The sequence below is a fragment of the Rhinoderma darwinii genome, unplaced genomic scaffold, assembly GCF_050947455.1.
Source record: "Rhinoderma darwinii isolate aRhiDar2 unplaced genomic scaffold, aRhiDar2.hap1 Scaffold_600, whole genome shotgun sequence".
Lineage (NCBI taxonomy): Eukaryota > Metazoa > Chordata > Amphibia > Anura > Rhinodermatidae > Rhinoderma > Rhinoderma darwinii.
The window spans coordinates 2,482-28,603 of NW_027464155.1; the positions used below are offsets into that span (position 1 = coordinate 2,482).

The 26,122-nt window shown below is 47.4% G+C and overlaps 1 protein-coding gene across 1 annotated transcript in view; it reads left to right on the forward strand.

The window, feature by feature from the left end:
- Positions 1–1,647: 1,647 nt before the first annotated feature.
- Positions 1,648–26,122, forward strand: part of PPM1G (protein phosphatase, Mg2+/Mn2+ dependent 1G) — a 40,409-nt gene continuing 15,934 nt past the window's right edge. The window contains exons 1-2 of the mRNA XM_075848980.1: positions 1,648–1,960; positions 14,338–14,407. Of these exons, the coding sequence (XP_075705095.1) occupies positions 1,850–1,960; positions 14,338–14,407 (181 nt within the window). The 5' untranslated portion in view covers positions 1,648–1,849. The remainder of the gene's footprint in view (positions 1,961–14,337; positions 14,408–26,122) is intronic.

Consider the following 26,122-nt stretch of genomic DNA (forward strand, 5'->3'; position numbering starts at 1 on the left):
TATTATAGGGTGATATTATAGGGATGATATTATAGGGTGATATTATAGGATGATATTATAGGGTGATATTATAGAGGTGATATTATAGAGTGATATTATAGGGTGATATTATAGAGGTGATATTATAGGGATGATATTATAGGGGTGATATTATAGGATGATATTATAGGGTGATATTATAGGGGTGATATTATAGGATGATATTACAGGGTGATATTATAGGGATGATATTATAGTGTGATATTATAGTGATGATATTATAGGGGTGATATTATAGGGTGATATTATAGGATGATATTATAGGGGTGATATTATAGGGTGATATTATAGGATGATATTATAGGGGTGATATTATAGGGTGATATTATAGGGTGATATTATAGAATGATATTATAGGGTGATATTATAGAGATGATATTATAGGGTGATATTATAGGGTGATATTATAGGGTGATATTATAGGGTGATGATATTATAGGGATGATATTATAGGGTGATATTATAGGATGATATTATATGGTGATATTATAGGATGATATTATATGGTGATATTATAGGGTGATATTATAGGGATGATATTATAGGATGATATTATAGGGTGATATTATAGGATGATATTATAGGGTGATATTAGGGATGATATTATAGAGGTGATATTATAGGGTGATATTATAGGGTGATATTATAGGGGTGATATTATAGGGTGATATTATAGGGGTGATATTATAGGGGTGATATTATAGGGGTGATATTATAGGGTGATATTATAGGGTGATATTATAGGATGATATTAGGGATGATATTATAGAGGTGATATTATAGGGTGATATTATAGGGGTGATATTATAGGGTGATATTATAGGGGTGATATTATAGGGTGATATTATAGGGATGATATTATAGGGTGATATTATAGGGGTGATATTATAGGGTGATATTATAGGGATGATATTATAGGGATGATATTATAGGATGATATTATAGAATGATATTATAGGGTGATATTATAGAGATGATATTATAGGGGTGATATTATAGGGTGATATTATAGGGTGATATTATAGGGTGATATTATAGGGTGATATTATAGGGGTGATATTATAGGGTGATATTATAGGGATGATATTATAGGGTGATATTATAGGATGATATTATAGGGTGATATTATAGGGTGATATTATAGGGTGATATTATAGGGGTGATATTATAGGATGATATTATAGGATGATATTATAGGGTGATATTATAGGATGATATTATAGGGTGATATTATAGGATGATATTGTAGGGTGATATTATAGGGTGATATTATAGGGTGATATTATAGGGTGATATTATAGGGGTGATATTATAGGATGATATTATAGGATGATATTATAGGGTGATATTATAGGGGTGATATTATAGGGTGAGATTATAGGGTGATTATATTGGGCCCCCGTTTTCTATGTCAGGGTGCAGGCCCCCCGCCGTGTAAGTGAAGAACGCGGTCTCTAGGGGCGACGTTTCCAAGGAAATGACGTTGCACGTCACGTGTCCCCATGGTCTTGCCGCTATCGCCATCTTTGTTTAGGTTATTGGAGCATTTCAGGTCACAAGAGCCTGATTCGGGTGTAAGGTTGCCCGTTAGGGTGTGGTGTAAGCTGCTGCTGTCCCGGTGAGAGGCTGCTCGACGCCCGGGCTCAGATATCAGGTGCCCAGAGCCCGACAATCTGCCCATATCCAGCATGGCGGCCGGGTTAGTCTCTTCCGGTCACATGATACTCCGGCTCCTCTTGTCTCTGCCGCCACTTCCTTTTCCGTTCCGCTGGATTTTCCGGAGCCGCTGAGAGGCCGCACGTGTCCTGACATGGGAGCCTATCTGTCCCAGCCAAACACCGGCAAGAGCTCCGGCCGGGGCGGCAACCGCAGCCTCAACTATGGCTACTCCGCCATGCAGGGCTGGAGGGTGTCCATGGAGGTTAGTGGCCGCTGGTATCCGACGTACCCATAACTATACCTCCCCCCTCATCCCTGCACCCCATAACTATACCTCATCCCTGCACCCCATAACTATACCTCATCCCTGCACCCCATAACTATACCTCATCCCTGCACCCCATAACTATACCTCATCACTGCACCCCATAACTATACCTCATCCCTGCACCCCATAGCTATACCTCATCACTGCTCCCCATAACTATATAGCACCACTGCACCCCATAACTATACCTCATCACTGCACCCCATAACTATACCTCATCCCTGCACCCCATAACTATACCTCACCACTGCACCCCATAACTATACCTCATCCCTGCACCCCATAACTATACCTCATCACTGCACCCCATAACTATACCTCATCCCTGCACCCCATAGCTATACCTCATCACTGCTCCCCATAACTATATAGCACCACTGCACCCCATAACTATACCTCATCACTGCACCCCATAACTATACCTCATCCCTGCACCCCATAACTATACCTCACCACTGCACCCCATAACTATACCTCATCCCTGCACCCCATAACTATACCTCATCCCTGCACCCCATAACTATACCTCATCCCTGCACCCCATAACTATACCTCATCCCTGCACCCCATAACTATACCTCATCCCTGCACCCCATAACTATACCTCATCCCTGCACCCCATAACTATACCTCATCCCTGCACCCCATAACTATACCTCATCCCTGCACCCCATAACTATACCTCATCCCTGCACCCCATAACTATACCTCATCCCTGCACCCCATAACTATACCTCATCCCTGCACCCCATAACTATACCTCATCACTGCACCCCATAACTATACTGCACCCCTCATCCCTGCACCCCATAACTATACCTCATCCCTGCACCCCATAACTATACCTCATCCCTGCACCCCATAACTATACCTCATCCCTGCACCCCATAACTATACCTCATCACTGCACCCCATAACTATACCACACCCCATAACTATACCTCATCACTGCACCCCGTAACTATACCTCATCACTGCTCCCCGTAACTATACCTCATCACTGCACCCCATAACTATACCTCATCCCTGCACCCCATAACTATACCTCATCCCTGCACCCCATAACTATACCTCATCCCTGCACCCCGTAACTATACCTCATCCCTGCTCCCCGTAACTATACCTCATCACTGCACCCCATAACTATACCTCATCCCTGCTCCCCGTAACTATACCTCATCCCTGCACCCCATAACTATACCTCATCACTGCACCCCGTAACTATACCTCATCCCTGCACCCCATAACTATACCTCATCCCTGCACCCCATAACTATACCTCATCCCTGCACCCCATAACTATACCTCATCCCTGCTCCCCATAACTATACCTCATCCCTGCACCCCATAACTATACCTCATCCCTGCACCCCATAACTATACCTCATCCCTGCTCCCCGTAACTATACCTCATCCCTGCTCCCCGTAACTATACCTCATCACTGCACCCCATAGCTATACCTCCCCCTCATCCCTGCACCCCATAACTATACCTCATCACTGCTCCCCGTAACTATACCTCATCCCTGCACCCCGTAACTATACCTCATCCCTGCACCCCATAACTATACCTCATCACTGCACCCCGTAACTATACCTCATCACTGCACCCCATAACTATACCTCATCACTGCTCCCCATAACTATACCTCATCCCTGCTCCCCATAACTATACCTCATCACTGCTCCCCATAACTATACCTCATCCCTGCTCCCCATAACTATACCTCATCACTGCTCCCCATAACTATACCTCATCACTGCTCCCCATAACTATACCTCATCCCTGCTCCCCATAACTATACCTCATCCCTGCTCCCCATAACTATACCTCATCCCTGCTCCCCATAACTATACCTCATCCCTGCACCCCATAACTATACCTTATCCCTGCACCCCATAACTATACCTCCCCCTCATCCCTGCACCCCATAACTATACCTCATCCCTGCACCCCATAACTATACCTCATCCCTGCACCCCATAACTATACCTCATCCCTGCACCCCATAACTATACCTCATCCCTGCACCCCATAACTATACCTCATCCCTGCACCCCATAACTATACCTCATCCCTGCACCCCATAACTATACCTCATCCCTGCTCCCCATAACTATACCTCATCCCTGCACCCCATAACTATACCTTATCCCTGCACCCCATAACTATACCTCATCCCTGCACCCCATAACTATACCTCATCACTGCTCCCCATAACTATACCTCATCCCTGCTCCCCATAACTATACCTCATCACTGCTCCCCATAACTATACCTCATCACTGCTCCCCATAACTATACCTCATCACTGCTCCCCATAACTATACCGCATCACTGCACCCCATAACTATACCTCATCCCTGCTCCCCATAACTATACCTCATCCCTGCTCCCCATAACTATACCTCATCCCTGCACCCCATAACTATACCTTATCCCTGCACCCCATAACTATACCTCCCCCTCATCCCTGCACCCCATAACTATACCTCATCCCTGCACCCCATAACTATACCTCATCACTGCACCCCATAACTATACCTCATCACTGCTCCCCATAACTATACCTCATCCCTGCACCCCATAACTATACCTCATCCCTGCACCCCATAACTATACCTCATCCCTGCACCCCATAACTATACCTCATCCCTGCACCCCATAACTATACCGCATCACTGCTCCCCGTAACTATACCTCATCCCTGCACCCCATAACTATACCTCATCCCTGCACCCCATAACTATACCGCATCACTGCTCCCCGTAACTATACCTCATCCCTGCACCCCATAACTATACCTCATCCCTGCACCCCATAACTATACCTCATCCCTGCACCCCATAACTACACCTCATCACTGCACCCCATAACTACACCTCATCCCTGCACCCCGTAACTATACCTCATCACTGCTCCCCGTAACTATACCTCATCCCTGCACCCCGTAACTATACCTCATCACTGCACCCCATAACTATACCTCATCACTGCACCCCATAACTATACCTCATCACTGCTCCCCATAACTATACCTCATCACTGCTCCCCATAACTATACCTCATCACTGCTCCCCATAACTATACCTCATCACTGCTCCCCGTAACTATACCTCATCACTGCTCCCCGTAACTATACCTCATCACTGCACCCCATAACTATACCTCATCCCTGCACCCCGTAACTATACCTCATCCCTGCACCCCATAACTATACCTCATCCCTGCACCCCTCATCCCTGCACCCCATAACTATACCGCATCACTGCACCCCATAACTATACCTCATCACTGCACCCCATAACTATACCTCATCACTGCTCCCCGTAACTATACCTCATCCCTGCACCCCATAACTATACCTCATCCCTGCACCCCTCATCCCTGCACCCCATAACTATACCGCATCACTGCACCCCATAACTATACCTCATCACTGCTCCCCATAACTATACCTCATCACTGCACCCCATAACTATACCTCATCACTGCTCCCCGTAACTATACCTCATCCCTGCACCCCATAACTATACCTCATCCCTGCACCCCTCATCCCTGCACCCCATAACTATACCGCATCACTGCACCCCATAACTATACCTCATCCCTGCTCCCCATAACTATACCGCATCACTGCTCCCCATAACTATACCTCATCCCTGCACCCCATAACTATACCTCATCACTGCACCCCATAACTATACCTCATCACTGCTCCCCGTAACTATACCTCATCACTGCACCCCGTAACTATACCTCATCACTGCTCCCCGTAACTATACCTCATCCCTGCACCCCATAACTATACCTCATCCCTGCACCCCATAACTATACCGCATCACTGCACCCCATAACTATACCTCATCACTGCACCCCATAACTATACCTCATCCCTGCTCCCCATAACTATACCGCATCACTGCTCCCCATAACTATATAGCACCACTGCACCCCATAACTATACCTCATCCCTGCACCCCGTAACTATACCTCATCCCTGCACCCCATAACTATACCTCATCCCTGCACCCCATAACTATACCTCATCCCTGCACCCCATAACTATACCTCATCCCTGCACCCCATAACTATACCTCATCCCTGCACCCCATAACTATACCTCATCCCTGCACCCCATAACTATACCTCATCCCTGCACCCCATAACTATACCTCACCACTGCACCCCATAACTATACCTCATCTCTGCACCCCGTAACTATACCTCATCTCTGCACCCCGTAACTATACCTCATCCCTGCACCCCATAACTATACCTCACCACTGCACCCCATAACTATACCTCACCACTGCTCCCCATAACTATACCTCATCCCTGCACCCCTCATCCCTGCTCCCCGTAACTATACCTCATCCCTGCACCCCATAACTATACCTCATCCCTGCACCCCTCATCACTGCACCCCATAACTATACCTCATCACTGCACCCCATAACTATACCTCATCACTGCTCCCCATAACTATACCTCATCACTGCACCCCATAACTATACCTCATCACTGCTCCCCATAACTATACCTCATCACTGCTCCCCGTAACTATACCTCATCACTGCACCCCATAACTATACCTCATCACTGCTCCCCGTAACTATACCTCATCCCTGCACCCCATAACTATACCTCATCCCTGCACCCCTCATCCCTGCACCCCATAACTATACCGCATCACTGCACCCCATAACTATACCTCATCACTGCTCCCCATAACTATACCTCATCACTGCACCCCATAACTATACCTCATCACTGCTCCCCGTAACTATACCTCATCCCTGCACCCCATAACTATACCTCATCCCTGCACCCCTCATCCCTGCACCCCATAACTATACCTCATCACTGCACCCCATAACTATACCTCATCACTGCTCCCCATAACTATACCGCATCACTGCTCCCCATAACTATACCTCATCCCTGCACCCCATAACTATACCTCATCACTGCACCCCATAACTATACCTCATCACTGCTCCCCGTAACTATACCTCATCACTGCACCCCGTAACTATACCTCATCACTGCTCCCCGTAACTATACCTCATCCCTGCACCCCATAACTATACCTCATCCCTGCACCCCATAACTATACCGCATCACTGCACCCCATAACTATACCTCATCACTGCACCCCATAACTATACCTCATCCCTGCTCCCCATAACTATACCGCATCACTGCTCCCCATAACTATATAGCACCACTGCACCCCATAACTATACCTCATCCCTGCACCCCGTAACTATACCTCATCACTGCACCCCGTAACTATACCGCATCCCTGCACCCCATAACTATACCTCACCACTGCACCCCATAACTATACCTCATCTCTGCACCCCGTAACTATACCTCATCCCTGCACCCCGTAACTATACCTCATCCCTGCACCCCATAACTATACCTCACCACTGCACCCCATAACTATACCTCACCACTGCTCCCCATAACTATACCTCATCCCTGCACCCCTCATCCCTGCTCCCCGTAACTATACCTCATCCCTGCACCCCATAACTATACCTCATCCCTGCACCCCTCATCCCTGCACCCCATAACTATACCTCATCACTGCACCCCATAACTACCTCATCACTGCTCCCCATAACTATACCTCATCCCTGCACCCCTCATCCCTGCTCCCCATAACTATACCTCATCCCTGCACCCCATAACTATACCTCATCCCTGCACCCCTCATCCCTGCACCCCATAACTATACCTCATCCCTGCACCCCATAACTATACCTCATCCCTGCACCCTTCATCCCTGCACCCCATAACTATACCTCATCCCTGCACCCCATAACTATACCTCATCACTGCTCCCCATAACTATACCGCATCACTGCACCCCATAACTATACCGCATCACTGCACCCCATAACTATACCTCATCACTGCACCCCATAACTATACCTCATCACTGCTCCCCATAACTATACCTCATCACTGCTCCCCGTAACTATACCGCATCACTGCTCCCCATAACTATACCTCATCCCTGCACCCCATAACTACACCTCATCACTGCACCCCATAACTATACCGCATCACTGCTCCCCATAACTATACCTCATCCCTGCACCCCATAACTATACCTCACCACTGCACCCCATAACTATACCTCACCACTGCTCCCCATAACTATACCTCATCCCTGCACCCCATAACTATACCTCATCCCTGCACCCCATAACTATACCTCATCCCTGCACCCCATAACTATACCTCATCCCTGCACCCCATAACTATACCTCATCCCTGCACCCCATAACTATACTTCATCCCTGCACCCCATAACTATACCTCATCCCTGCACCCCATAACTATACCTCATCCCTGCACCCCATAACTATACCTCATCCCTGCACCCCGTAACTATACCTCATCCCTGCACCCCGTAACTATACCTCATCCCTGCACCCCTCATCCCTGCACCCCATAACTATACCTCATCACTGCACCCCATAACTATACCTCATCACTGCTCCCCATAACTATACCTCATCCCTGCACCCCATAACTATACCTCCCCCTCATCCCTGCACCCCACAACTATACCTCATCCCTGCACCCCTCATCCCTGCTCCCCATAACTATACCTCATCCCTGCTCCCCATAACTATACCTCATCCCTGCACCCCATAACTATACCTCATCCCTGCACCCCTCATCCCTGCACCCCATAACTATACCTCATCCCTGCACCCCATAACTATACCTCATCCCTGCACCCTTCATCCCTGCACCCCATAACTATACCTCATCCCTGCACCCCATAACTATACCTCATCCCTGCACCCTTCATCCCTGCACCCCATAACTATACCTCATCCCTGCACCCCATAACTATACCTCATCACTGCTCCCCATAACTATACCTCATCCCTGCACCCCGTAACTATACCTCATCCCTGCACCCCATAACTATACCTCATCCCTGCACCCCATAACTATACCTCATCACTGCTCCCCATAACTATACCTCATCACTGCACCCCATAACTATACCTCATCACTGCTCCCCATAACTATACCTCATCACTGCTCCCCATAACTATACCTCATCACTGCTCCCCATAACTATACCTCATCACTGCACCCCATAACTATACCTCATCCCTGCACCCCATAACTATACCTCCCCCTCATCCCTGCACCCCATAACTATACCTCATCCCTGCACCCCATAACTATACCTCATCCCTGCACCCCATAACTATACCTCATCCCTGCACCCCATAACTATACCTCATCCCTGCACCCCATAACTATACCTCATCCCTGCACCCCATAACTATACCTCATCCCTGCACCCCATAACTATACCTCATCCCTGCACCCCTCATCCCTGCACCCCATAACTATACCTCATCCCTGCACCCCATAACTATACCTCATCCCTGCACCCCTCATCCCTGCACCCCTTAACTATACCTCATCCCTGCTCCCCATAACTATACCTCATCCCTGCACCCCATAACTATACCTCATCCCTGCACCCCATAACTATACCTCATCCCTGCACCCTTCATCCCTGCACCCCATAACTATACCTCATCCCTGCACCCCTCATCCCTGCACCCCATAACTATACCTCATCCCTGCACCCCATAACTATACCTCATCGCTGCTCCCCATAACTATACCTCATCCCTGCACCCCGTAACTATACCTCATCCCTGCACCCCATAACTATACCTCATCCCTGCACCCCATAACTATACCTCATCACTGCTCCCCATAACTATACCTCATCCCTGCACCCTTCATCCCTGCACCCCATAACTATACCTCATCCCTGCACCCCTCATCCCTGCACCCCATAACTATACCTCATCCCTGCTCCCCATAACTATACCTCATCCCTGCACCCCATAACTATACCTCATCACTGCTCCCCATAACTATACCTCATCCCTGCACCCCATAACTATACCTCATCCCTGCACCCCATAACTATACCTCATCACTGCTCCCCATAACTATACCTCATCACTGCTCCCCATAACTATACCGCATCACTGCTCCCCATAACTATACCTCACCACTGCACCCCGTAACTATACCGCATCACTGCACCCCGTAACTATACCTCATCCCTGCACCCCATAACTATACCTCATCACTGCACCCCGTAACTATACCTCATCCCTGCACCCCATAACTATACCTCACCACTGCACCCCATAACTACACCTCATCACTGCACCCCGTAACTATACCTCATCCCTGCACCCCATAACTATACCTCATCACTGCACCCCGTAACTATACCTCATCCCTGCACCCCATAACTATACCTCACCACTGCACCCCATAACTATACCTCATCCCTGCTCCCCATAACTATACCTCATCACTGCTCCCCATAACTATACCTCATCACTGCTCCCCATAACTATACCTCATCACTGCTCCCCATAACTATACCTCATCCCTGCACCCCGTAACTATACCTCATCCCTGCACCCCGTAACTATACCTCATCACTGCTCTCCATAACTATACCTCATCACTGCACCCCATAACTATACCTCATCCCTGCACCCCATAACTATACCTCATCACTGCACCCCGTAACTATACCTCATCACTGCTCTCCATAACTATACCTCATCACTGCACCCCATAACTATACCTCATCACTGCTCCCCATAACTATACCTCATCCCTGCACCCCATAACTATACCTCATCCCTGCACCCCATAACTATACCTCATCCCTGCACCCCATAACTATACCTCATCACTGCACCCCGTAACTATACCTCATCACTGCTCTCCATAACTATACCTCATCACTGCACCCCATAACTATACCTCATCCCTGCACCCCGTAACTATACCGCATCACTGCACCCCGTAACTATACCTCATCACTGCTCCCCGTAACTATACCTCATCACTGCTCCCCGTAACTATACCTCATCACTGCACCCCGTAACTATACCTCATCACTGCACCCCGTAACTATACCTCATCCCTGCACCCCATAACTATACCTCATCACTGCACCCCATAACTATACCTCATCCCTGCACCCCATAACTATATAGCACCACTGCACCCCGTAACTATACCTCATCACTGCACCCCGTGACTATACCTCATCACTGCACCCCGTAACTATACCTCATCACTGCACCCCGTAACTATACCTCATCACTGCACCCCGTAACTATACCGCATCACTGCTCCCCATAACTATACCGCATCCCTGCTCCCCATAACTATACCTCACCACTGCTCCCCATAACTATACCTCATCCCTGCACCCCGTAACTATACCTCATCCCTGCACCCCGTAACTATACCTCATCCCTGCACCCCGTAACTATACCTCATCCCTGCACCCCATAACTATACCTCATCCCTGCACCCCTCATCCCTGCACCCCATAACTATACCTCATCACTGCTCCCCATAACTATACCTCATCCCTGCACCCCATAACTATACCTCCCCCTCATCCCTGCACCCCACAACTATACCTCATCCCTGCACCCCTCATCCCTGCTCCCCATAACTATACCTCATCCCTGCACCCCATAACTATACCTCATCCCTGCACCCCTCATCCCTGCACCCCATAACTATACCTCATCCCTGCACCCCATAACTATACCTCATCCCTGCACCCTTCATCCCTGCACCCCATAACTATACCTCATCCCTGCACCCCATAACTATACCTCATCCCTGCACCCTTCATCCCTGCACCCCATAACTATACCTCATCCCTGCACCCCTCATCCCTGCACCCCATAACTATACCTCATCACTGCTCCCCATAACTATACCTCATCACTGCTCCCCGTAACTATACCTCATCCCTGCACCCCGTAACTATACCTCATCCCTGCACCCCGTAACTATACCTCATCCCTGCACCCCATAACTATACCTCATCCCTGCACCCCATAACTATACCTCATCCCTGCACCCCATAACTATACCTCATCACTGCTCCCCATAACTATACCTCATCACTGCACCCCATAACTATACCTCATCACTGCACCCCATAACTATACCTCATCCCTGCACCCCATAACTATACCTCATCCCTGCACCCCATAACTATACCTCATCCCTGCACCCCATAACTATACCTCCCCCTCATCCCTGCACCCCATAACTATACCTCCCCCTCATCCCTGCACCCCATAACTATACCTCCCCCTCATCCCTGCACCCCATAACTATACCTCCCCCTCATCCCTGCACCCCATAACTATACCTCATCCCTGCACCCCATAACTATACCTCCCCCTCATCCCTGCACCCCATAACTATACCTCCCCCTCATCCCTGCACCCCATAACTATACCTCATCCCTGCACCCCATAGCTATACCTCATCCCTGCACCCCATAGCTATACCTCATCACTGCACCCCATAGCTATACCTCATCACTGCACCCCATAGCTATACCTCACCACTGCACCCCATAACTACACCTCATCCCTGCACCCCATAACTATACCTCATCACTGCACCCCATAACAATACCTCATCACTGCTCCCCATAACTATACCGCATCACTGCACCCCATAGCTATACCTCATCACTGCACCCCATAGCTATACCTCACCACTGCACCCCATAGCTATACCTCACCACTGCACCCCATAACTATACCTCCCCCTCATCACTGCACCCCATAACTATACCTCATCCCTGCTCCCCATAACTATACCTCATCACTGCACCCCATAGCTATACCTCATCACTGCTCCCCATAACTATACCTCATCCCTGCACCCCATAACTATACCTCATCACTGCACCCCATAGCTATACCTCATCACTGCACCCCATAGCTATACCTCATCACTGCACCCCGTAGCTATACCTCATCCCTGCACCCCGTAGCTATACCTCATCCCTGCACCCCGTAGCTATACCTCATCCCTGCACCCCGTAGCTATACCTCATCCCTGCACCCCGTAGCTATACCTCATCCCTGCACCCCGTAGCTATACCTCATCACTGCACCCCGTAGCTATACCTCATCACTGCACCCCGTAGCTATACCTCATCACTGCACCCCGTAGCTATACCTCATCACTGCACCCCGTAGCTATACCTCATCACTGCACCCCGTAGCTATACCTCATCACTGCACCCCGTAGCTATACCTCATCACTGCACCCCGTAGCTATACCTCATCACTGCACCCCATAACTATACCTCATCCCTGCACCCCATAACTATACCTCATCACTGCACCCCATAACTATACCTCATCCCTGCACCCCATAACTATACCTCACCACTGCACCCCATAACTACACCTCATCACTGCACCCCATAACTATACCTCATCACTGCACCCCATAACTATACCTCACCACTGCACCTCATAACTATACCTCATCACTGCACCCCGTAACTATACCTCACCACTGCACCCCATAACTACACCTCATCACTGCTCCCCGTAACTATACCTCATCACTGCTCCCCGTAACTATACCTCATCACTGCTCCCCGTAACTATACCTCATCACTGCTCCCCGTAACTATACCTCATCACTGCACCCCATAACTATACCTCATCCCTGCACCCCATAACTATACCGCATCACTGCACCCCATAACTATACCTCATCACTGCACCCCATAACTATACCTTATCCCTGCACCCCATAACTATACCTTATCCCTGCACCCCATAACTATACCTCATCCCTGCACCCCATAACTATACCTCATCCCTGCACCCCATAACTATACCGCATCACTGCACCCCATAACTATACCTCATCACTGCACCCCATAACTATACCTCATCACTGCTCCCCATAACTATATAGCACCACTGCACCCCATAACTATACCTTATCCCTGCACCCCATAACTATACCTTATCCCTGCACCCCATAACTATACCTCATCCCTGCACCCCATAACTATACCTCATCCCTGCACCCCATAACTATACCGCATCACTGCACCCCATAACTATACCTCATCACTGCACCCCATAACTATACCTCATCACTGCTCCCCATAACTATATAGCACCACTGCACCCCATAACTATACCTTATCCCTGCACCCCATAACTATACCTTATCCCTGCACCCCATAACTATACCTCATCCCTGCACCCCATAACTATACCTCATCACTGCACCCCATAACTACACCTCATCACTGCACCCAATAACAATACCTCTTCGCACCTTCTATGATAATGCTCCTCTGGTTCCGGTGGGGGTGATGGCTTCTGAGTCTTCTCCTCGGTAATTTGCCATTTCTCTCCTCCAGGACGCCCATAACTGCCTCCCTGAGCTGGACGGTGAGACGGCCATGTTCTCGGTGTATGACGGTCATGGAGGTGAGTACAAGCCCCATCCTAATGTGATAAGATGCGAATGTAACATAAACCGGCAGCATCGGGGACCCCTCTAATGTAAACCATTCTAGGGACTGTCCAATAGGAGCCCCGATAGATAAAGATGTTATACGTGACCCTCCTAGATAAATATCACCAGAGATACGACGTCCTCAGACATGTCCGGCACATACTGAGGAGATAGATGTTATATGTGACCCTCCTAGATAAATATTACCAGAGATACGACGTCCCCCGACATGTCCGGCACATACTGAGGAGATAGATGTTATATGTGACCCTCCTAGATAAATATTACCAGAGATACGACGTCCCCCGACATGTCCGGCACATACTGAGGAGATAGATGTTATATGTGACCCTCCTAGATAAATATCACCAGAGATACGACGTCCCCCGACATGTCCGGCACATACTGAGGAGATAGATGTTATATGTGACCCTCCTAGATAAATATCACCAGAGATACGACGTCCTCCGACATGTCCGGCACATACTGAGGAGATAGATGTTATATGTGACCCTCCTAGATAAATATCACCAGAGATACGACGTCCCCCGACATGTCCGGCACATACTGAGGAGATAGATGTTATATGTGACCCTCCTAGATAAATATTACCAGAGATACGACGTCCCCCGACATGTCCGGCACATACTGAGGAGATGTTATATGTGACCCTCCTAGATAAATATTACCAGAGATACGACGTCCTCCGACATGTCCGGCACATACTGAGGAGATAGATGTTATATGTGACCCTCCTAGATAAATATCACCAGAGATACGACGTCCCCCGACATGTCCGGCACATACTGAGGAGATAGATGTTATATGTGACCCTCCTAGATAAATATTACCAGAGATACGACGTCCTCCGACATGTCCGGCACATACTGAGGAGATAGATGTTATATGTGACCCTCCTAGATAAATATTACCAGAGATACGACGTCCCCCGACATGTCCGGCACATACTGAGGAGATAGATGTTATATGTGACCCTCCTAGATAAATATCACCAGAGATACGACGTCCCCCGACATGTCCGGCACATACTGAGGAGATGGATGTTATATGTGACCCTCCTAGATAAATATTACCAGAGATACGACGTCCTCCGACATGTCCGGCACATACTGAGGAGATAGTTGTTATATGTGACCCTCCTAGATAAATATTACCAGAGATACGACGTCCCCCGACATGTCCGGCACATACTGAGGAGATAGATGTTATATGTGACCCTCCTAGATAAATATCACCAGAGATACGACGTCCTCCGACATGTCCGGCACATACTGAGGAGATAGATGTTATATGTGACCGTCCTAGATAAATATCACCAGAGATACGACGTCCTCCGACATGTCCGGCACATACTGAGGAGATAGATGTTATATGTGACCCTCCTAGATAAATATTACCAGAGATACGACGTCCCCCGACATGTCCGGCACATACTGAGGAGATAGATGTTATATGTGACCCTCCTAGATAAATATTACCAGAGATACGACGTCCCCCGACATGTCCGGCACATACTGAGGAGATAGATGTTATATGTGACCCTCCTAGATAAATATTACCAGAGATACGACGTCCTCCGACATGTCCGGCACATACTGAGGAGATAGATGTTATATGTGATCCTCCTAGATAAATATTACCAGAGATACGACGTCCTCCGACATGTCCGGCACATACTGAGGAGATAGATGTTATATGTGACCCTCCTAGATAAATATTACCAGAGATACGACGTCCCCCGACATGCCCGGCACATACTGAGGAGATAGATGTTATATGTGACCCTCCTAGATAAATATTACCAGAGATACGACGTCCTCCGACATGTCCGGCACATACTGAGGAGATAGATGTTATATGTGACCCTCCTAGATAAATATTACCAGAGATACGACGTCCCCCGACATGTCCGGCACATACTGAGGAGATAGATGTTATGTGACCCTCCTAGATAAATATTACCAGAGATACGACGTCCTCCGACATGTCCGGCACATACTGAGGAGATGGATGTTATATGTGACCCTCCTAGATAAATATTACCAGAGATACGACGTCCTCCGACATGTCCGGCACATACTGAGGAGATAGATGTTATATGTGACCCTCCTAGATAAATATTACCAGAGATACGAAGTCCCCCGACATGTCCGGCACATACTGAGGAGATAGATGTTATATGTGACCCTCCTAGATAAATATTACCAGAGATACGACGTCCTCCGACATGTCCGGCACATACTGAGGAGATAGATGTTATATGTGACCCTCCTAGATAAATATTACCAGAGATACGACGTCCCCCGACATGTCCGGCACATACTGAGGAGATAGATGTTATGTGACCCTCCTAGATAAATATTACCAGAGATACGACGTCCTCCGACATGTCCGGCACATACTGAGGAGATAGATGTTATATGTGACCCTCCTAGATAAATATTACCAGAGATACGACGTCCCCCGACATGTCCGGCACATACCGAGGAGATAGATGTTATATGTGACCCTCCTAGATAAATATCACCAGAGATACGACGTCCTCCGACATGTCCGGCACATACTGAGGAGATGGATGTTATATGTGACCCTCCTAGATAAATATCACCAGAGATACGACGTCCCCCGACATGCCCGGCACATACTGAGGAGATAGATGTTATATGTGACCCTCCTAGATAAATATCACCAGAGATACGACGTCCTCCGACATGTCCGGCACATACTGAGGAGATAGATGTTATATGTGACCCTCCTAGATAAATATCACCAGAGATACGACGTCCCCCGACATGTCCGGCACATACTGAGGAGATAGATGTTATATGTGACCCTCCTAGATAAATATCACCAGAGATACGACGTCCTCCGACATGTCCGGCACATACTGAGGAGATGGATGTTATATGTGACCCTCCTAGATAAATATTACCAGAGATACGACGTCCCCCGACATGTCCGGCACATACTGAGGAGATAGATGTTATATGTGACCCTCCTAGATAAATAATACCAGAGATACGACGTCCCCCGACATGTCCGGCACATACTGAGGAGATAGATGTTATATGTGACCCTCCTAGATAAATATTACCAGAGATACGACGTCCCCCGACATGTCCGGCACATACTGAGGAGATAGATGTTATATGTGACCCTCCTAGATAAATATCACCAGAGATACGACGTCCCCCGACATGTCCGGCACATACTGAGGAGATAGATGTTATATGTGACCCTCCTAGATAAATATCACCAGAGATACGACGTCCTCCGACATGTCCGGCACATACTGAGGAGATAGATGTTATATGTGACCCTCCTAGATAAATATTACCAGAGATACGACGTCCTCCGACATGTCCGGCACATACTGAGGAGATAGATGTTATATGTGACCCTCCTAGATAAATATTACCAGAGATACGACGTCCCCCGACATGTCCGGCACATACTGAGGAGATGTTATATGTGACCCTCCTAGATAAATATTACCAGAGATACGACGTCCCCCGACATGTCCGGCACATACTGAGGAGATAGATGTTATATGTGACCCTCCTAGATAAATATCACCAGAGATACGACGTCCTCCGACATGTCCGGCACATACTGAGGAGATAGATGTTATATGTGACCGTCCTAGATAAATATCACCAGAGATACGACGTCCCCCGACATGTCCGGCACATACTGAGGAGATAGATGTTATATGTGACCCTCCTAGATAAATATTACCAGAGATACGACGTCCTCCGACATGTCCGGCACATACTGAGGAGATAGATGTTATATGTGACCCTCCTAGATAAATATCACCAGAGATACGACGTCCCCCGACATGTCCGGCACATACTGAGGAGATAGATGTTATATGTGACCCTCCTAGATAAATATTACCAGAGATACGACGTCCTCCGACATGTCCGGCACATACTGAGGAGATAGATGTTATATGTGACCCTCCTAGATAAATATTACCAGAGATACGACGTCCCCCGACATGTCCGGCACATACTGAGGAGATAGATGTTATATGTGACCCTCCTAGATAAATATTACCAGAGATACGACGTCCTCCGACATGTCCGGCACATACTGAGGAGATAGATGTTATATGTGACCCTCCTAGATAAATATTACCAGAGATACGACGTCCTCCGACATGTCCGGCACATACTGAGGAGATAGATGTTATATGTGACCCTCCTAGATAAATATTACCAGAGATACGACGTCCTCCGACATGCCCGGCACATACTGAGGAGATAGATGTTATATGTGACCCTCCTAGATAAATATTACCAGAGATACGCCGTCCCCCGACATGTCCGGCACATACTGAGGAGATAGATGTTATACGTGACCCTCCTAGATAAATATTACCAGAGATACGACGTCCTCCGACATGTCCGGCACATACTGAGGAGATAGATGTTATATGTGACCCTCCTAGATAAATATTACCAGAGATACGACGTCCTCCGACATGTCCGGCACATACTGAGGAGATAGATGTTATATGTGACCCTCCTAGATAAATATTACCAGAGATACCACGTCCTCCGACATGTCCGGCACATACTGAGGAGATGGATGTTATATGTGACCCTCCTAGATAAATATTACCAGAGATACGAGGTCCCCCGACATGTCCGGCACATACTGAGGAGATAGATGTTATATGTGACCCTCCTAGATAAATATTACCAGAGATACGACGTCCTCCGACATGTCCGGCACATACTGAGGAGATAGATGTTATATGTGACCCTCCTAGATAAATATTACCAGAGATACGACGTCCCCCCGACATGTCCGGCACATACTGAGGAGATAGATGTTATATGTGACCCTCCTAGATAAATATTACCAGAGATACGACGTCCCCGACATGTCCGGCACATACTGAGGAGATAGATGTTATATGTGACCCTCCTAGATAAATATTACCAGAGATACGACGTCCTCCGACATGTCCGGCACATACTGAGGAGATAGATGTTATATGTGACCCTCCTAGATAAATATCACCAGAGATACGACGTCCTCCGACATGTCCGGCACATACTGAGGAGATAGATGTTATATGTGACCCTCCTAGATAAATATTACCAGAGATACGACGTCCTCCGACATGTCCGGCACATACTGAGGAGATAGATGTTATCTGTGACCCTCCTAGATAAATATTACCAGAGATACGACGTCCTCCGACATGTCCGGCACATACTGAGGAGATAGATGTTATATGTGACCCTCCTAGATAAATATTACCAGAGATACGACGTCCCCCGACATGTCCGGCACATACTGAGGAGATACATGTTATATGTGACCCTCCTAGATAAATATTACCAGAGATACGACGTCCTCCGACATGTCCGGCACATACTGAGGAGATAGATGTTATATGTGACCCTCCTAGATAAATATCACCAGAGATACGACGTCCTCCGACATGTCCGGCACATACTGAGGAGATAGATGTTATATGTGACCGTCCTAGATAAATATTACCAGAGATACGACGTCCTCTGACATGTCCGGCACATACTGAGGAGATAGATGTTATATGTGACCCTCCTAGATAAATATTACCAGAGATACGACGTCCTCCGACATGTCCGGCACATACTGAGGAGATAGATGTTATATGTGACCCTCCTAGATAAATATTACCAGAGATACGACGTCCTCCGACATGTCCGGCACGTACTGAGGAGATAGATGTTATATGTGACCCTCCTAGATAAATATTACCAGAGATACGACGTCCCCCGACATGTCCGGCAAATACTGAGGAGATAGATGTTATATGTGACCGTCCTAGATAAATATTACCAGAGATACGACGTCCCCCGACATGTCCGGCAAATACTGAGGAGATAGATGTTATATGTGACCCTCCTAGATAAATATCACCAGAGATACGACGTCCTCCGACATGTCCGGCACATACTGAGGAGATAGATGTTATATGTGACCCTCCTAGATAAATATTACCAGAGATACGACGTCCCCCGACATGTCCGGCACATACTGAGGAGATAGATGTTATATGTGACCCTCCTAGATAAATATTACCAGAGATACGACGTCCCCCGACATGTCCGGCACATACTGAGGAGATAGATGTTATATGTGACCCTCCTAGATAAATATTACCAGAGATACGACGTCCTCCGACATGTCCGGCACATACTGAGGAGATAGATGTTATATGTGACCCTCCTAGATAAATATTACCAGAGATACGACGTCCCCCCGACATGTCCGGCACATACTGAGGAGATAGATGTTATATGTGACCCTCCTAGATAAATATCACCAGAGATACGAGGTCCCCCGACATGTCCGGCACATACTGAGGAGATAGATGTTATATGTGACCCTCCTTGATAAATATCACCAGAGATACGACGTCCCCCGACATGTCCGGCACATACTGAGGAGATAGATGTTATATGTGACCCTCCTAGATAAATATTACCAGAGATACGACGTCCTCCGACATGTCCGGCACATACTGAGGAGATAGATGTTATATGTGACCCTCCTAGATAAATATTACCAGAGATACGACGTCCCCCGACATGTCCGGCACATACTGAGGAGATAGATGTTATATGTGACCCTCCTAGATAAATATTACCAGAGATACGACGTCCCCCGACATGTCCGGCACATACTGAGGAGATAGATGTTATATGTGACCCTCCTAGATAAATATTACCAGAGATACGACGTCCCCCGACATGTCCGGCACATACTGAGGAGATAGATGTTATATGTGACCCTCCTAGATAAATATTACCAGAGATACGACGTCCCCCGACATGTCCGGCACATACTGAGGAGATGGATGTTATATGTGACCCTCCTAGATAAATATTACCAGAGATACGAAGTCCCCCGACATGTCCGGCACATACTGAGGAGATAGATGTTATATGTGACCGTCCTAGATAAATATTACCAGAGATACGAAGTCCCCCGACATGTCCGGCACATACTGAGGAGATAGATGTTATATGTGACCCTCCTAGATAAATATTACCAGAGATACGAAGTCCCCCGACATGTCCGGCACATACTGAGGAGATAGATGTTATATGTGACCCTCCTAGATAAATATTACCAGAGATACGACGTCCTCCGACATGTCCGGCACATACTGAGGAGATAGATGTTATATGTGACCCTCCTAGATAAATATCACCAGAGATACGACGTCCCCCGACATGTCCGGCACATACTGAGGAGATGGATGTTATATGTGACCCTCCTAGATAAATATTACCAGAGATACGACGTCCTCCGACATGTCCGGCACATACTGAGGAGATGGATGTTATATGTGACCCTCCTAGATAAATATCACCAGAGATACGACGTCCTCCGACATGTCCGGCACATACTGAGGAGATGGATGTTATATGTGACCCTCCTAGATAAATATTACCAGAGATACGACGTCCTCCGACATGTCCGGCACATACTGAGGAGATAGATGTTATATGTGACCCTCCTAGATAAATATCACCAGAGATACGACGTCCCCCGACATGTCCGGCACATACTGAGGAGATAGATGTTATATGTGACCCTCCTAGATAAATATTACCAGAGATACGACGTCCCCCGACATGTCCGGCACATACTGAGGAGATAGATGTTATATGTGACCCTCCTAGATAAATATTACCAGAGATACGACGTCCCCCGACATGTCCGGCACATACTGAGGAGATAGATGTTATATGTGACCCTCCTAGATAAATATTACCAGAGATACGACGTCCCCCGACATGTCCGGCACATACTGAGGAGATAGATGTTATATGTGACCCTCCTAGATAAATATTACCAGAGATACGATGTCCCCCGACATGTCCGGCACATACTGAGGAGATGGATGTTATATGTGACCCTCCTAGATAAATATTACCAGAGATACGACGTCCTCCGACATGTCCGGCACATACTGAGGAGATGGATGTTATATGTGACCCTCCTAGATAAATATTACCAGAGATACGACGTCCCCCGACATGTCCGGCACATACTGAGGAGATGGATGTTATATGTGACCCTCCTAGATAAATATCACCAGAGATACGACTTCCCCCGACATGTCCGGCACATACTGAGGAGATAGATGTTATATGTGACCGTCCTAGATAAATATTACCAGAGATACGACGTCCCCCGACATGTCCGGCACATACTGAGGAGATAGATGTTATATGTGACCCTCCTAGATAAATATTACCAGAGATACCACGTCCTCCGACATGTCCGGCACATACTGAGGAGATAGATGTTATATGTGACCCTCCTAGATAAATATTACCAGAGATACCACGTCCTCCGACATGTCCGGCACATACTGAGGAGATAGATGTTATATGTGACCCTCCTAGATAAATATCACCAGAGATACGACGTCCCCCGACATGTCCGGCACATACTGAGGAGATGTTATATGTGACCCTCCTAGATAAATATTACCAGAGATACGACGTCCCCCGACATGTCCGGCACATACTGAGGAGATGGATGTTATATGTGACCCTCCTAGATAAATATTACCAGAGATACGACGTCCTCCGACATGTCCGGCACATACTGAGGAGATAGATGTTATATGTGACCCTCCTAGATAAATATTACCAGAGATACGACGTCCCCCGACATGTCCGGCACATACTGAGGAGATAGATGTTATCTGTGACCCTCCTAGATAAATATTACCAGAGATACGCCGTCCCCCGACATGTCCGGCACATACTGAGGAGATAGATGTTATATGTGACCCTCCTAGATAAATATTACCAGAGATACGCCGTCCCCCGACATGTCCGGCACATACTGAGGAGATAGATGTTATATGTGACCCTCCTAGATAAATATTACCAGAGATACGACGTCCCCCGACATGTCCGGCACATACTGAGGAGATAGATGTTATATGTGACCCTCCTAGATAAATATCACCAGAGATACGACGTCCCCCGACATGTCCGGCACATACTGAGGAGATAGATGTTATATGTGACCCTCCTAGATAAATATCACCAGAGATACGACGTCCCCCGACATGTCCGGCACATACTGAGGAGATAGATGTTATATGTGACCCTCCTAGATAAATATTACCAGAGATACGACGTCCTCCGACATGTCCGGCACATACTGAGGAGATAGATGTTATATGTGACCCTCCTAGATAAATATTACCAGAGATACGACGTCCCCCGACATGTCCGGCACATACTGAGGAGATAGATGTTATATGTGACCCTCCTAGATAAATATTACCAGAGATACGACGTCCTCCGACATGTCCGGCACATACTGAGGAGATAGATGTTATATGTGACCCTCCTAGATAAATATCACCAGAGATACCACGTCCCCCGACATGTCCGGCACATACTGAGGAGATAGATGTTATATGTGACCCTCCTAGATAAATATTACCAGAGATACCACGTCCTCCGACATGTCCGGCACATACTGAGGAGATAGATGTTATATGTGACCCTCCTAGATAAATATTACCAGAGATACGACGTCCTCCGACATGTCCGGCACATACTGAGGAGATAGATGTTATATGTGACCCTCCTAGATAAATATCACCAGAGATACGACGTCCCCCGACATGTCCGGCACATACTGAGGAGATAGATGTTATATGTGACCCTCCTAGATAAATATCACCAGAGATACGACGTCCCCCGACATGTCCGGCACATACTGAGGAGATAGATGTTATATGTGACCGTCCTAGATAAATATCACCAGAGATACGACGTCCCCCGACATGTCCGGCACATACTGAGGAGATAGATGTTATATGTGACCCTCCTAGATAAATATTACCAGAGATACGACGTCCTCCGACATGTCCGGCACATACTGAGGAGATAGATGTTATATGTGACCCTCCTAGATAAATATTACCAGAGATACGACGTCCCCCGACATGTCCGGCACATACTGAGGAGATAGATGTTATATGTGACCCTCCTAGATAAATATTACCAGAGATACGCCGTCCCCCGACATGTCCGGCACATACTGAGGAGATAGATGTTATATGTGACCCTCCTAGATAAATATCACCAGAGATACGACGTCCCCCGACATGTCCGGCACATACTGAGGAGATAGATGTTATATGTGACCCTCCTAGATAAATATCACCAGAGATACGACGTCCCCCGACATGTCCGGCACATACTGAGGAGATAGATGTTATATGTGACCCTCCTAGATAAATATTACCAGAGATACGACGTCCTCCGACATGTCCGGCACATACTGAGGAGATGGATGTTATATGTGACCCTCCTAGATAAATATTACCAGAGATACGACGTCCTCCGACATGTCCGGCACATACTGAGGAGATGGATGTTATATGTGACCCTCCTAGATAAATATTACCAGAGATACGACGTCCCCCGACATGTCCGGCACATACTGAGGAGATAGATGTTATATGTGACCCTCCTAGATAAATATTACCAGAGATACGCCGTCCTCCGACATGTCCGGCACATACTGAGGAGATAGATGTTATATGTGACCGTCCTAGATAAATATTACCAGAGATACGACGTCCCCCGACATGTCCGGCACATACTGAGGAGATAGATGTTATATGTGACCGTCCTAGATAAATATTACCAGAGATACGACGTCCCCCGACATGTCCGGCACATACTGAGGAGATGGATGTTATATGTGACCCTCCTAGATAAATATTACCAGAGATACGACGTCCTCCGACATGTCCGGCACATACTGAGGAGATAGATGTTATATGTGACCGTCCTAGATAAATATTACCAGAGGTACGACGTCCCCCGACATGTCCGGCACATACTGAGGAGATAGATGTTATATGTGACCCTCCTAGATAAATATTACCAGAGATACGACGTCCCCCGACATGTCCGGCACATACTGAGGAGATAGATGTTATATGTGACCCTCCTAGATAAATATTACCAGAGATACGACGTCCTCCGACATGTCCGGCACATACTGAGGAGATAGATGTTATATGTGACCCTCCTAGATAAATATCACCAGAGATACGACGTCCCCCGACATGTCCGGCACATACTGAGGAGATAGATGTTATATGTGACCCTCCTAGATAAATATTACCAGAGATACGACGTCCTCCGACATGTCCGGCACATACTGAGGAGATAGATGTTATATGTGACCCTCCTAGATAAATATTACCAGAGATATGACGTCCCCCGACATGTCCGGCCCATACTGAGCAGATAGTGATCACATCACAGTGATCACGAATATCATGTATGACATCACTGCGGCCGCACAGTTTAGTATTGTATTACATGGGCTCAGGATATTGAATGGTCTGAGGGTGCAAGGCCTCTAGACAGTCGATACTTGATTCATGGTGCCAACCAACTCCATAGATGATCCGTCACAATGATTATAATAGTGACGACCTTTCAATGCGTCATGTGAGTGATTAGGAGGTGCAGTAGTTACGGATTCTTTAGTTTTGTGAGTGCAGCTCTGGATTTGTCTGGAAACCTGTTGTAACCGAGGGGTAGTTGTATGACTGGTTGAACGGGGGCGCTGTCGGGTCTGGGTGCATTAGTTATTTT